At 37.5% G+C, this 15821-nt stretch overlaps 1 protein-coding gene across 4 annotated transcripts in view; it reads right to left on the bottom strand.

Moving 5' to 3' along the window:
* The window catches only part of LOC103463472 (arf-GAP with coiled-coil, ANK repeat and PH domain-containing protein 2), a 51085-nt gene extending 36107 nt beyond the window's left edge, over positions 1 to 14978 (bottom strand). For 3 of the 4 annotated variants that reach the window (XM_008406838.2, XM_008406837.2, XM_008406836.2), the window contains exons 1-2: positions 14534 to 14978; positions 1168 to 1225 (exon numbers count right to left, since the gene is read on the bottom strand). In XM_008406838.2, the coding sequence (XP_008405060.1) occupies positions 1168 to 1225; positions 14534 to 14586 (111 nt within the window). In that variant the 5' untranslated portion in view covers positions 14587 to 14978. The remainder of the gene's footprint in view (positions 1 to 1167; positions 1226 to 14533) is intronic. The other variant, XM_008406839.2, reaches the window with a different exon arrangement.
* Between the last annotated feature and the right edge of the window lie 843 nt (positions 14979 to 15821).

The raw sequence follows: 15821 nt of genomic DNA on the forward strand, positions 1-15821 counted from the left end.
TTTCAAAGCAATCACAGAACAGGATCCGTGTGGATAGGTCTCTGTCAGGCTGTTGCAAATTTACTCCATTGTTCCTGTGGCTTTGACTGGGCCACTCCAGAACACCCACCTAGTGTCTTTAAACCATTTTTCTGTGGTTTTTGGTGAATGCTTCAGGTCATTGCCTTGCTGGAAAAATAAATGTCCTCTTGCAGATTGAAACAAACTGTCTTCCATATATTTTGTTGCAGTCATTTTACGTCTAGCTTCATAAGCCTTCCAGGGCCTGCTGCCAAGAAGCATTCCCAGTTTATGATGCTGCCACCACCATGCTTCACAACTCAGCTGCTGAAGCTCCCGAATCCTTCAACATAATAATACTGGCTTCTCTCACTAGTGTCCTCCTTGTTGGCTCCCTCCGTTTGTGAGATTAGTCTGATCTAGACTGATTTACACATTTCCTTCCTTTCTTAATCATGGATTCAGCTGACCTTGTACTTCTACTTATCAGCCACATTTTTGGTGATTTGCTTGAACTGTTCTCTTGTCTTCATGGTAGCCAGGAATCCTGATTAACCAGTGAATGAACAGTTGTTTTTAAACTACAATTACCAGAGACACGGTCACTGCACTAAGGTAATCTCCTCATACATCTTTTATTTTTTTACACAGCAGTGCAACATATATTATGCTACTAGTACAGAAAAAAATGATGAGTTCCCAATGGGTGGAAGACTAAAAAATATTGAATGCTGCCCTTATGCATTCTTATATTACAGGTATAGTTAAATAGGACATTTTTGACTCCTCATGTTCTCAGTTTTGATTGGCAAAACTGTTAGAATAAACAGTCTTTGACATGAATAATCAAACAAATACAAATAAGTCAGGTGTATGTACATTGAGATGGTGGAGGTTATTTCTTTATCTTAACATTATCATGGAGAATTTCACAGCTGGAATACAATCATGCACTTTCACTAAAGCAAACTAAACCTTGCATATCTTAGTTACATTGTCTAAATGTATTTTTTTTTTCTGCAAAGGCAGTCTGCCAGGGGATATACAGTAGAGAAGGGCTGGGACAAACCTGCACCTTCCCACTCACAGAATGTCCGTTTGCAGCTGCCAGCTCTCACCGTGGAGCAAATGAACAATTAAGCAATGTTTTTCATGGGTGGTACTCACTTTGTCAAGCTTGGATTCCAACTCGCACACATCCCCCTCCACTTCCTCTATGGTTGCTCTGTGAGGAGGAGAAAAGAAAACACATAAAGGTTTGAACTTGAGCACCTCACAAAACTACAGTCGCAGCACATGGTATTAAAGCTCTGAGGAACATTGACACAAGCATGTGTAAATACAGAAACTGGTGGAGACAGCTAAAGTGAGAGCTGCCATTTTGGGTCAGGCCTCTGAGCTGAAACCAGGACTGGCATCCTGCCCTTTAAAATGTGACAAAGCACAGATTGGGTCTCTGCAGGATCAGCAGACTACAAGCTGCAGAATATCACAGAGGGAAGGAGAGACTTAAATGACTCATCCCGGCTCCATCTGAGTTAATCTCTGCTCTCCTAAATCTTAATCTGCACAGTTTAACACATTGCTGTTGCTGTACTTTAATGTTAGAAACCCTCGTAAGCTTGTGATTAAAATATGAGAAAGTGGAAATCTCTAAATGAGAAATAGTGTAAAAAGAGAACAATAAACCAAAATTTTAAGAACAACCAACATATTGGTTTATTTTCATAAAATACCCCCTCACTCCAGTTTAAGGTCTTATAATATTTACATGCCATATAATATGTCTATGTCAAAAGTTTTATTTTGAAAGTCATTTTTTCTGTCTAATATTTTTTTTATCAATTGTGCATTCAGTACTGAAATGACTATAAATAATGTAAATTACTGAGAAAGAGAAGAGTAATCAGTGATAAATACAAATATTTCCTCAGTAAATATCAAAACGATCGCTCCATAGCGTTCTGACACATGCCCAACTCTGACAACTTTTGCTCTGTCTGCTCTCTGTATCTTTGCTCACAACCTAAAATTATGTAAATGAACCATCAGACAGAATCAGGCAATCACAGAGAAGTCTTTTCAGCTACACATTCAGCACACATCCGACTAAAGTGTTCTGCACAAATGCAACACATGACTTTTAAAGGCTGACTCAGCAGAACAATCCAACCTCAAAAAAAAAAAAACTACAAAAAGTAATTTCCCATATTTCTCACTGTGGAAATACATTGGCATTTCACAATGCAAAAAGGGGTAGTTTTTCAAAATTCCTTTCCATTTCTTCACTTGCTATGAAACATGAACATGTAATCTCCAAGCTCCTTGTATTGTACGCCTTAGGAAAAAAAAATGCAAACTGCAGCTTCTCTCATGACTAATCTTGAAAACAAAAAGATTTATTTTGTAATTATTGAGAAAGGGGCAGGTTTTTATAAGGTTTTTCTTCTTTCTGCTCCCTTTCACTTATGTAGATGAATTGTCACAAGACAATGTTTTTGTACGTTGGTGAAATGCGTTTTGTTGAGTGAATAAACTTATTGATTAATTGATCATACTTTTTGTCTAAAAACCATCAGTTTTACTCATAAAATGCATCAAAAAGCTAGAGATCATTGCATCATCCTCAAGATACCTTATATCATTATTTTAAAAAATCAGGATTAGTGAATGTATTCTGCTGTAGTATTACAAATATGCTACTTCAGTTTGTCTAATTTTAAGATTTGTCCTTCCCAATTTCTTGAATCATAGCACAGCTGCTACTCTCAGTGATGGATGCAATATAAAAATGTAGGTCTAAAATCTAATCTTCCACACTCATACATACAACCTGGAAGACATAAAACAGTAGGTTTAAGCTCAATAGAGATAGCTTTTCAGCTTGAAAAGAGCTGACTGCTTCTGTGACCCAAACAAAGAAGAATGAACTTTAGGTCTAAAATAGACTCAAAGGCCAGAAACAGGGTCAAAAGCAATAAAGAGCATGCTTCTCACACACAGACATTGGCTGTGTTCAAAGCTTAAAAACATATTATGTGAACTTTTTACCCTCATATCTGTTGTAGCAGGAAAGGAATTTCTTTAATGAATCAAACAAGCCACTCACCAAATAAATAAATTTCAAAAAATCACTGCGATAAAGAGATTTTACTTTTGTAAAAGGATGTTAAAATTATTTTAATGCACTAGATAGAGTACTGGTGAACAAAACTCAAACGCATTTAAAATTCACACCCATTCCATAGCCAAACACCATTACATGAGCTTTTCCTCCTAATCTTGAAACTTGAGCCAATGTGGTGAAGTTGTGAAAGTGCTGACAGAGGATAAGAAAAGGAGGGGCCCGCTCAAAATGAAAACTTGGGCCGTTGCCTTACATATCTGGCCTTGGAGAGAGAGCAAAAAGCAGAAGAGAACAAGAGCTGCAAGCTTTTCAATGTAACACACACACACACGCAAGCAAACAAGCACGCACAAGCCTCTTTTAACTATGAAACACTGTTCATTAGGAGGCAGAAAGTATGTAAAGAATAAGCAGAAATCCTCAAGGAAATACTGACGGTCCTTAACCTGGAATCCATAACAGACTCTGATATTCAGACTGTAGAGCAAATGCCAAGTTGAATAATTGGTTTCAGCAGATGGAAAGAAAGAACGAGGCCCAAAAATAAACACAGATATTTAAAGAGACAGAAACTCAGTTTGGAAGAAGCTTCACATCCAGATTCTTACATAAAAAAATAGAATAGTCCCTTTTAGTTTTTTGTATTATTATTTTCATCAAAAAACAATCAACTAAGATTTAATTAACCCCCAACAAAAACCAATTAGATATAACTTCCTATAATTACTACAACCAAAAATAATGAACATGCAATCTAGAGGGAACACATTTTATAATTTGTATGCTATATTATTTAACAATTTCTATCAAATTCAGCCAGTGGTTACTGAAGAACTTAGATTTTTAAGATAAATGTTGAGTTTGGCCACAAGACCATAACATACAGCGTCAAACTTTGGGAAAACTAACTTACCTAGCAAGGAGGAGCATATCTTATCAATCGAGAAGCACACTGACATTTATGTCCAAAATATTTTTGTACAAAGGTTAGCTGAACCAGACAACCTGTCCAGACAGCAAAACATAGATTAATGTTAAATTGTATGACTAGGTTATGATTCAGAGTACACCAAAAAAAGGTGTGGTCTAAGAATAAGAATTAAAATTATTTTCTTTCTAAGAAAAGAGAACAATTGAAGTCATGCAACAGTTCTCTTAAAACCCAGACGTGAACCCGGCTAATTTTATGCAAGTTATGCATAAATGAAACCTTGCACAACTCAGTAAACTGTAATATTGCACTAAAGAAGGGCGTGTAAGAAATTGCAGCACAATGCTGTCAGATACTGATAAGGTTACACAGAACCTATTACTTAAAGGTTACTGCTGCTCAAAGGTGGTTGGAAGCACTCTTCAATTATGTAGTGGGTATTATATGTTGCTACCAAACATCTGGAAATGTCAAACAAATGAAAAGTGATGGGACCAAGACCGGAAAGGCTTACTTCAGATGCTTATTCAGGCTCTCTCAACAGTGATGCATTATTATTGCAAAATTAAGATTACTTCATGAGCTGCTTTAATCTCTCCAGAGCCAACATTGCCTGATAACTCAGAGACGATGCGATAAGAAGCGAGAATAGATGAAGATGCAGGCATTCTGCTTCCAGGTCTGGGGAAACGGTTAAGTCAAAGCAGGAAAGCAGCTGGACGGCAGCGTAAATAAGGTAATCAGAGGATTATCCACTAAAAACGACAAACAAAACAAAAAAAACAAGAAATAAACAACATTTGGGACATTATTTTTCTTTTGCTTCTGAAACACATTTGAGTCAAATGTTGTGCATTAAAGCTCGCACATTTAAATAGGTTAGAGGTAAGCTTTATGGAAGATTTTCCTTTGGAAATACATAACTAATGAACCAAAAAATATATTTTTGGGTAGTTTTTGTGTCTGAAGTAAAGTGCAATAAAATATGGTTGTAAAATGTTATTTAATGGTTATTATCTGATTGTAATCCAGGTAATTGTAAACAATAATCCAGACTGTGGAATGCAATGGCAAATATTTTTCCATTATAATACAACACAATTTCAACAATATATACTGCTCAAAAAAACTTAGGAAGCAACACTGATTGACCCGTCAAGGGTCCCTGTTGTCAATCAGTGTTGCTTCCTAAGTGGACAGTTTGATTTCACAGAAGTTTGATTTACTTGGAGTTATATTGTGTTGTTTAAGTGTTCCCTTTATTTTTTTGAGCAGTGTACAACAATATCACATTACTGTCAGTAGTTGAAGTAACATAACGGTATATAACCATAATTAATTAGAAACGCAGTTTGGCTGTTGAAAGGTTTTCCAGCTTTTTCCATCTATTTAAAGACTCAAAGGTATTTTTCCCCATTAGTGAAAGCATCATACCTAAGGGCTTCCAGGTTGTGGTGATTGCATTCTTTATGGTGTTGTATATTGAAAAAAATTGAAAGCTATTTTCAGTATCAGTTACATGTTTAATATAGTGATCAGATTAGAGAAAGCACAGAAATGTAGAAGTTATTTCTGGTCTGAGAGGTCACATTTTCTAATATTTTATTCTAGAAACTTTAGAGACTTGATAGTTTTTTTTAAAACATTCCCTGTTAGAGTTTGTTCTGACTAAAATGCTTCCCAAGATATTGTAAAAAAATAAAATAACTCAGCTCCAAGTTTATTTCTGCACCGACTGAAACGTTTTGTGACAACTGCAAGAAAATCTATCTGAGAGGGTAAACTGGACTGGAAAAAGTAAAGTTCAAAGAGAAACATAAGCTCATAAACTGCATTAAGTAAAACACACTGAGGAACTGGATATCCTGAGGTAAGTGTTTGGCTGGGCGGGTGAAGTTAAAGAAAGAGAAATATGTGGTGTAGAAGACAGACTGGAGGCTATGAAAAGAGGAATTAAAAAAAGCTTGCCTTGTGAACCACATCAGTTAAAAACAGGCCTCTTCAACATCACTGAGGAAATGTTTGGCCCCGGTTCTCTTTATGATGACTGCGAGTGTATAAAAGGATGCTGATGAATACAGCATGCCAGACAGAGAAGTTGACTAGATTAGAAATAGATTTCAGTAGCATAATTCTGCTCAGATGTCCTAAACGATCAGTTCCATTCGTTCCATAAGTCAATATTGAATTCTCAGAGAATTTCAGCAAAAGCTGCAGACTTCAGGCCAATCTTCCATACACATCTACAAAATAAATGTCTCAAATGTCCATACTTTCTAAGTGTAACTGAAGTTGAGGTGGTTTTTTTGGATAAACATTCACATAAAACTGCTATTTTTTCAGCGGGTGACTACAACGCTCTCACTGCCAATGACCAAGAACAAAAATAAGACAAGGCTCTGGACTCTTACTGGCATAAATTACTTAGCCACAAAAACTTGACTGCATTGCAGATGTGTTTTTTTTTTCTTTTTTAACTAAAGACAGATACCCGATTCTACAACAGTGGTTTAATGACTCGATTTGAAACAGAAAGCACCTCTTCTGGAGCTTCGCGCAGCTGTTGGCATCCAGCTGCCGACCTGTTTCTTTACGCTCCACGTTCAGAAGTGAGCAGATGAAAGATTTGTAACTCATTCTGTTGGCCTGATGGAGTCTACAAGGCTTCATAAACTAATGCTCCAAAAACACCTCATATGCAGTTATTTAGAATTTTCTCCATTTATGAGGATCAGATGAAAATGTTGACTCTAAACTACTCTGGTTTTCATTACTAGGGAAAGAGAAACAAAAACATCTTCCAGAAGGAAAACAAAAACATGAAAATCTGACATCATCAATGATAGAAATGTTAAGAGTTCTTTCTAATGAACTTTAGTTATTTATTCCTCTCTATATAATCTTTCCAGAGACATGGTCACATTTGTTTAACTTCCAGATACAAATGTGTGAAAGAAAGCACTAGCATAATCTGACACTATCCTTTTCTTAGTGTAAAAAAAGTAATATGTGAAAATACCCCAGAGCATCCCTTTGAAACTAATGTAACTGAACTATTTTCATTTTATTTAATATTTCAAGTAGCTCATAATTTCTAGGAGCTTGCAATAATTCATGACTTTCTGATTCCCTGAGGTAAAACATGACATGACGCAGAGCCCCATTTTTCTTAGTAACAGGAAACAAGGAGCCAGGTTTATCTTGCCAGCATGGAGAGTAATGTTAAGGGAGGTATAAAAATAAAAATACCTCTAAGCTCATTGTTGGAGAAGAGTGGCATCTTGTACTTGACTGATTCCAAAGGGAAATTAAATGTTTTTGTAATTCATATCATCCCCTTGGATGATATGAGTTACAACATTTAAATAATCATAGAGGTTCATGTTGCTGTGGGCAGGAAGGATCTCCAGTAGCAGTCAGTCTTCCAATGAATATTAAGAGGCTTCTGCTCTGCTCTTTGGTTTTATCCAGCAGGTGGGTCATAGTTCAAGTGTTAGTTGAGCTTTTGACATGCTAATCAGCTGCTTACAGTTGTAAAAACAACATCTTGTTATATCAGAGCTACTCCAACATGAACTATAAAAATTGTGACATTAAAGTCCACAGGGAGAACATGTAAACTTCAGGTCAGGATTTGAACCCATAACCTTCATGTTGCAATGGTACTACCAACTGAACATCCTCATTTTAAACCAATGAAACTGAAATTATTTTCTATTTAAACACTCTCAAAACAATCCACGGCCATCCTAATACATGCTTACTTTGACAATGCTTTAATAAATACTATTAAGGCAGAGGTTCCCAAACTGTGGGGCGCGCCCCCTAGGGGGGGGCGCCGTGCCATTGCAGGGGGGGCGCGGGAAGCCGTCTGGATGGAAAAAAAAAGTAAACCTGAACGCTGTAGGCGCTGGGTTTTTACCTTAGAATGGCCAACTCTGTTATTCCTATGTCAATTTGATACAGTAGGGGCTTCCACACTTCCCGTATCTGTCTCCTCTGTCACTTTTATCAGCAGTTAAAACTGTTTAAGCCGTTGTTAACATGTGGTATCCTGTTTTTCCGAGCCGCCTTTAAACGCAACATGAGCGTTACGATGCTCGCGCTGGGTTTACACCTGTGTTAGAATCATGGCAGCAAACCAGCAAAACGCAAAGAACTTTTCACAGTTTTCCCTCCAACCTAACCGACTGAGTTGAGTAAAGCTGTTGGATGCAGGTAAAGTTAGCTAAAAGATGACTAGCTAATAACAATACATCACCTTAAGCTTAACAAGTAGCCTGTAGGCTACTTATGTTGTCTATGTTCACCTACGGTACGTACATTCATTTTGCCCCCCAAAAAAGTCGACCCCGCCCCCCCAGCAACTAGACAGCTATTTGTAATCCATAGGGGGGCCCCAGAAAATGTTTGGAAACCACTGCGGGGGCCCAGGAGAAAAAGTTTGGGAACCACTGAGATAAGCATTGACTTTACTCCCACAGCAATTTTTTATGTCTTTATCAACTCTCTATCTGCCTCCTACATATGAGGAAAGAGCAAAATTGGTTTTTGCTAGGGGTGAACCGATTGCAGTGATCCCCCATTACCGATCTTTAAAAAGCCTAATCTGCCAATTCTGATTTTGGACACCAATTGTTTTTTTTTGTCTGAAATGTTGCAAAATATAGCAGGAATGTCACTGAGTTGACAACAGTGGGGTGACTTTCAAGTCAGCTATACTTTATTTAGAGCAGGTTTGCTCTAAATAAAGTAAAACTGAAACAGAACATGTTCCAGTCTATAAGTCGAACGTCTCTCACGGAAGAGCAGACGAGGCAGTGGTTAATTTTTAGGCTTTAGCTGGGTAAATAAGAGCGGGGGATAAGAACAGCTTCACATGTAACTATCGTCCAATCATCAATCTCCCAAAATTAAGGAAATTGTCATAGATAAATCTTTTTTTTTTTTAAAGAATTAAAATTCTGCAACAAAAGCTGAGCCAGGAGCACAAAGAGGGTCTGAAATAACAGTCGTGGAGGATAGAAAACAATCCCACTGAGTGAAAATGTTACTGTGGATGGAAACGTGAAGAATGGGGTGAGCTTTGGTGCTGTGACGTAGATCCTGTGATTGTTCAAAAGAGAAGCAGAGGCAACGTGCAAGAGGGTCCCACTGTGGTAAAAAAAAAAAACAACTATTAAGACAACACAGTGTCAACAACATCCACAAAATGAAGTCATTACTTTAACATAAACACTTACAAGCTTGAGGAAATTTTTTTTGCTGTTGTAATGACTGAACATTAGGGGTAATTTTACAGAGGGCGTAGATCCTCGATTGATCCTGCGACACTGACATGTTGCAGGAAGGAAACACTGAGGAGAGGAGGGGGAAACTACAGCATTGTCAGGATCTATGACGACGATGGGAATGATTCTGACAGCCTTGTGTTTCAGATGAAAGTTAAAATTAAATCATTTGAAAATGAACTGCTAATATTTCCTGAAATCTGTCAAAAACAAAAACCCCAAGACACCAAAATTACAATTAAAAATCATAACTAACAACCTAAAATAGGGTAGAAATTGTTCTTGAATGAGCTGGAATTAAAGAGTATACTCTTTAATTTTATTAGAATAAAATAAATATTAAGGGGTTTAGCACAGCTGCAGTAATGAGCTCAAATAGACCTGATAAACTGATCAATCATGCTCTAGTCAGTGATCAGAAGATTTCTCCCGGATCTCCTGGCTCTTCAGCTGCTATAAATAAAATAAAACTGAAACAGAAAATGTTCCACCACTAGGTTTAATATGTCCAGTAGCCAATAACTACATCTTGTTCCCAAAGACATCAATATAACTTCAGAATTTTTAATACATAAATATTGCTGATGATCATAAAAATCCTACAATAATACAACTCACATGATTTGGGCCTATTAGGTAAAATAAAGGAGAAAAGGATGAATTGATCGACAAATTAATGGACAGAGAGATGAAAGAATTAACAAATGGATGGGTGGACAGATGAATAGTGAAAGACATGAGTTTAAGGTGTTTAAAACTCAAGGTTTGATGTGGAGCATGAAGAAAAGTTGACTGTAATTATGTGTCTTTCTTAAATAAAACCAGCTTAAATGTTGCTGATAGCCTGAGCAACTTATTTACAGAAATCACCACACAGACAACAAAGCTGAGAATTGTGTCTGAAAACGCTAACCTTTTCCATACCTGCCAGACTTGGACAATACTTTAAAAAAATCCCACACTTTTCTGGACCTTTCAAGTCAGCTCTAATTAGCTGGATGAAAACGTCTCCACAATAGCAGTCGTCCGACCAGCATTAACTGTATATGCAAACTATGTTGTGGCAACTGGCTTTGTTGGTATGGAAAGTCATCAAATATGTAAAACTTTTGTTCCTACACATGTGGGGAGTGAAGCCACAGCTCTCTGGAAGGATTTTTCAACTCTCATAGTTGCAACGGAGCCAACAGAGCTCATGAGGCCGAGCCTCAAGTGGGAAACTAGGCTACAAGGGTTTATGCCAAAAATACTGATTTTTTTTTTTTGCTCTCTAGTGTTTGTGCTCTCCCCAGGCTGAGAGTGAAGTCTATAACCAAACACAGCTTCTCAGCTAAAGCAATGATGAGAGCTTAAAAAAAAAAAAAAAAAGACACATGCGGGTGTGCCAAATTACCACTTGAAAAAACCTTCTCCACATTTCAGGGCTCCATATTCTCTGGCACAAAGATAAAAGTAAACACCAAAATGGAAACAGATGTTGAGCAAGCTGGAGTTGCTCTGCGCTGCTTCTATATTCAATGTTTGTCATCCATCCCCTCTGTCTCTGCCACTGTCTTCTTTCCTGACCAAATTTAACTCATTGGGGGGGTTGGAAAAATTTGATGAAAGCAGCGGGAGCCGGAGCTGAAACTGTGCTGCGACAGCGTCTGATAACTACAGAACTCATGCAGAGTTTATGTTGACAGGCGGCCCTGAGAAAGATCAATGGTAATGAAAACAAAGATGGAGAGTGGGGAAATCGCTGGACCTCAAGAGAAGACACTTTGTATTAGAAAAACAATATTACTAACAATAAAAACAGACTACAGTGTTCATATTGTTTAAATTCAGATCTTCCATGATATTGGATTGCTAGTTCATGTTGGCATGAACTAATTAACAAAGTATCCTGGCATCACACAGTCAGTGTTGCAAATCAGAATGGCACTTTCTCTTATGCATGCATAGTTATTTCTGCATAACAGGAAGATCTAAAAATGATAAGAGATGATATAGAGGCAGACCATGTCAGGATAAAGGTTTGTGCCTTATTTCAAAGTAAAAGTAGCTTTTTACATTAGATTACAGTAGAGTGTGCATTTAACGTTAGCCGAATAAACTAAGACACCATCATGGACGCTAGCTTTCTGAAGAAATAGTGTTCATAAATTAAATTCAATAGAGTGAAACTTTTATTTGTAAACGAGGAGCAATTTGAAGACACATTCATCTTTATTAGAATTGCATGATAGGCTGTTAAGATTCCTAAACACAACATATTAATATTTTATACCAGTGGTTTAAGTGAAAGAAAATTCACAAAGTTGATGGAGTCATTTATTAAATAAAGCTGAGACTGATGTTTGGAGGTATTCTGAACTTCAATCTTGCTTTAATTTCCCAGGTACTCTCTCTGTAATATACAGTAGATGTCTTACTTTAATATCAGAAGACCAGTAATCCAGTTTCTTATTTCCTGAATGTACTAATTTCCCTCAAACTGCTTATCTCTCTGTGACTGCAGAAAACCCCCCAGAGTATATAAGCATTACTTGATCTCAGTGAAATTCAGGGATGCTACAGAAATGTGGCTCATTAATAACTTTCCTTTCTTTGTTTCCAAAAACTGTGCCTTGGTGATACAGCAGCCCACTCCAACCCAGTTCTGCTATGACTCAGCCCTTCTGTTGTTCACAATCGATCTAAAATTAGCTCCTTATGTTGATGTTAAGAAGGAAGAGGCTTTAAAGTCAAACCACCATCTTGGACCAACAGAACAACCATCTGTCAACAGTTTAGCACAGTTTGGCTATATGCTTTCACTTCTCATACATGTATTGCGTATTTTCCTTACAGTTTTAGGCAACTCCACTGTGCGGGAAGTCCCCCTCTTCTCCAGCCCCCCTTATGTGATCCTGAAGGAAATGCGTTGATAAAAAAGCAACTTTCTAACATCTGTTCCTCGTTTGGCTGAGGGAGGATGTTCGAGCAACTGAGTGTGAGAGACAGGAAGAAGAGGGATGCTTTTTTCAAAACACTGAATGCAAAGCAACCCAAGGGGGATGGGGTGGTTGAGGACAAAAACTCAACTTAACACCTCCCAAAGGGCTGACAAAGTGGGGGAGAAAAAGGTGCAATGACTTTTGGGTTACAATATGGTCTAAAGACACATGACTAGTACAAGAAAACCAAACTAAAGTAACATTGGTAGAAATGAGCAAGTTTAATCTTGTCATTTATGGAAACTTTAGTTGGTCTTCCTTTTTTTTACTTCAAGCGTAACATCCACTACTACGGCATAAGGATGGACATTTATTATATCATTTGTTGCCATCATAAAAATTTTCTTATCACGTCATTGATACATTTCAGTTGACATTTGAAGCTCCAAAATCTGACTGTATCAGTCACACAAATTTGCTATTTTTAAATTTTTTTCCACTGTTGGTTCCATGAAAGCATTAATAAATTTCAATAAAATTTTAAACATGATTAAAAGCAATAACTAAATGGAAATACATGATAAAAAATCACACTCATTTGGTGTTCCAATGTTTGTCTGGCTTTGATAGCAGTGATACGCATCCTTAAGGTTACCAAAAAAAAAAAAACGACTGCTAAGAAGTTGTACAAATCTTTTTTATTGTCACTTTTGTTGTTATCTCAATAAATGACAATAAATATCCAAATTAAATTTTAGGTCCATATCCCCAACACCTATCAGAGCAGCATAAAACTTTGCTACAGCATCAGTTTAAGCATTACTGATTAGAATAATGACTGTTTGGTAAGCTGTATTGATCACAATTATATTTCATGGTGTAATAGCTGCATACACCTGACAACGACGATAAAAAAAAGGGAGCTTTGGAAACATCATGACAGCTGGGAAGCAAAGGAGAGAGAAAATGTCTATTTATTTGATCCATCCATTGTTTATACCCGCCCTGTGATGGACAGGTTACCAGTCCGTCACAGGGCAACACAGCAACACACACAAAATGTCCATGGAAAGCCAAGGACATTTTAGAGGGGCCAATAAACCTAACAGATGCATTTTTGGATCGTGGAAGGAAACAGAAGTACCCAGAAAGGACCCAGACTTGAGCAGGGACAACATGCGGAAAGACTCCAGAGTGAGATCTGACCCAGGACTTTCCTGCTGCAAGGCAACAGTGTTTCCTGCTATTACAGAGGAACCGATTAGGAAACTGATTCAATTTTCATGCAGGTCTGTCTTTTTGGAAGACCATGTACTATGCTGGTTTAAAAGAACTGTTTGAGTCCAAGGATTACAAGATTATCCCCATTTATGCATTCAAGAAGTTGGTCTAATATATATTTTTAATACCCTCAACAAAGCAGGTCAACACCAGTCAGTCGGCTAGAGATCTGAATTATCAACTGATCAGATCTGATTGATAAAGAACTGAACAATCTTAATTTTATCGGTCCATTAAACATCTCAAACTTTTCAACTCCTAGTACGTTTGGTTTATAAATGCATCAACCATCAGCTTTATGCTTTTCAAGATTCAATAAACATCTACTTAAAGGTTCAGGGAATGTTTTTTGATGTATTGATCAGGAGAATCTTGTCTTTCCTTCCTTTTCTGATGGAGTCAAATTTTTTTTTCTTTTATAGGAAAAACCTGCAGGACATTGGTATCAACCAATCAGAGCAGTTGTTGATTAAGGATGCACTTTTACTATAGGAAATATTAACATTCCAACGTTCAAAACGTACATTTGAAAATATTTTCAAAATGTTTAAAACCAGCATCAGAGGAGACTTTAAAGTTGTGATTGTGCACATTATTAAACTGTAATAAACAGGTAGTGTGCTTGTAGTCTTCTGGGAGTAATATGATTGGGTAACATGTTAAATCATTCATAATTAAGGATATAGTACAATGCACTGGCTACATTCATGTTTAATACATTTTCCTATCTCTACATAATTTATGGTGAAAAACATTCCCTTCGTTTGGTCTCACCGAACAACTCATTGAGTTTGTTTGGTTTCTTTGCCCCACCAGAAGCCTCCCAGTCTGGATCCGGCTTTCTTAAGGGACAAAAATAGAAGAGCAGCAGGCAACAACCAGCAAGCTCCTTACTGCTGATCATCGCGCTAACTGGATACTTTACCCCGCACAAACAAATACCCAGATAAACAGGGAAAAGACGGAAATTATAGTCGCTCACCTGAAGCGTGGGGAGTCTTTCAGACATTCCTCAAAGTCCACGGTTATTTTCATCTTTGCCGCAGTGAATTGCGCCTGCACAACCTGCTCTCTATGTTTGATTAAAGGGAATAATCCAAGCCCAGTGTTTCTGGCTAATTAGCTTGTTCGCTAACGTTCCTGTTTCTCCGTCCGACCAGCTGGCTCCACTCGGTCACCGTTCCGCTAAGCCAGCTAGCCTCAGAGGCCAGCAGCTACCAACAAGAAGTGGCTGGACAGCGCTCATAAAAGACGCTTTTCTTTGTGAACGAGTCCACCCCCCAAAAAAACCCCGTTGCTAAACTGTCCCAAAAGCAGAGGTCAGCACTGAAAACGGAAAGTGTTGTCCAGTAGCTCTATCATAGCAGTCCGCGGGAGAGCTTTTCTCCAACAGATCTACACACAAAGATCGTCTATTTGGAAGGACTGCTCATCGGTTCTGGAAATAGGTCAATAAAATCCAGTCGGACTCTCTGAAACGTATTTTCCCCCACCGCCAAAAAGTGTTTGAATATCGTGTTTATGTACTGCATTTTTCCCAACTGACAATTTGATAATATTAGATAGTTACACAACTGAAACATGCGTTAAGTATGTATTTATGTAAACATTTTAACCGGAGGTGTGGTCGTTTACGTTTGTTGAACATGCACGATTCTATTCAGTTGTACAGTAGATGATACAATTGCACCATACACACACAGCAGGAGAGAGATAGATCTACATGTATATATTGTATGTATGTATGTCTACATAGGTATCAGAAAGTCTGCAACAAATGTTTTACTGTGTGCTAAGGGCCAGCATTAAAGAATTCAACTGAGTGACAGGTCTACCCTTGAATACACAATCTTTGCGTCAGTTGACAGGAGCTTCCTGATCCTTAAAAAATACTCAGGATCCGTTTTCAGAATACTTTAAGCTTCCCCCCTGCATTGTGCATCTGCGCACTGACAAACAATGAAAGCAATCTTAAATACTTTTGAACATTTCTATTGTAATTCAATGACACGTTGCGTTAGATAAGAGGTTTCCCCGCTTTGATTTGATGTCTCACGCTTTATGCCATTACTAGAAAGCCTATGGGAACGAAAGATTGTGTAACAGCGCTATCTGGTGGTTGACAGCAATTTAGAGAGCAATAAAACCAAGTGATAAAACAAAAGAACTTCCTAAAATAATTTGGCAATTGATTTATCACTTTTCACACTCAAAATTGAGGACTCCTATATATTTACACTTCTATTTAAATAGACCAGAACTTCACAAAA

This window comes from Poecilia reticulata, linkage group LG4 (assembly GCF_000633615.1).
Source record: "Poecilia reticulata strain Guanapo linkage group LG4, Guppy_female_1.0+MT, whole genome shotgun sequence".
Classification (NCBI taxonomy): domain Eukaryota; kingdom Metazoa; phylum Chordata; class Actinopteri; order Cyprinodontiformes; family Poeciliidae; genus Poecilia; species Poecilia reticulata.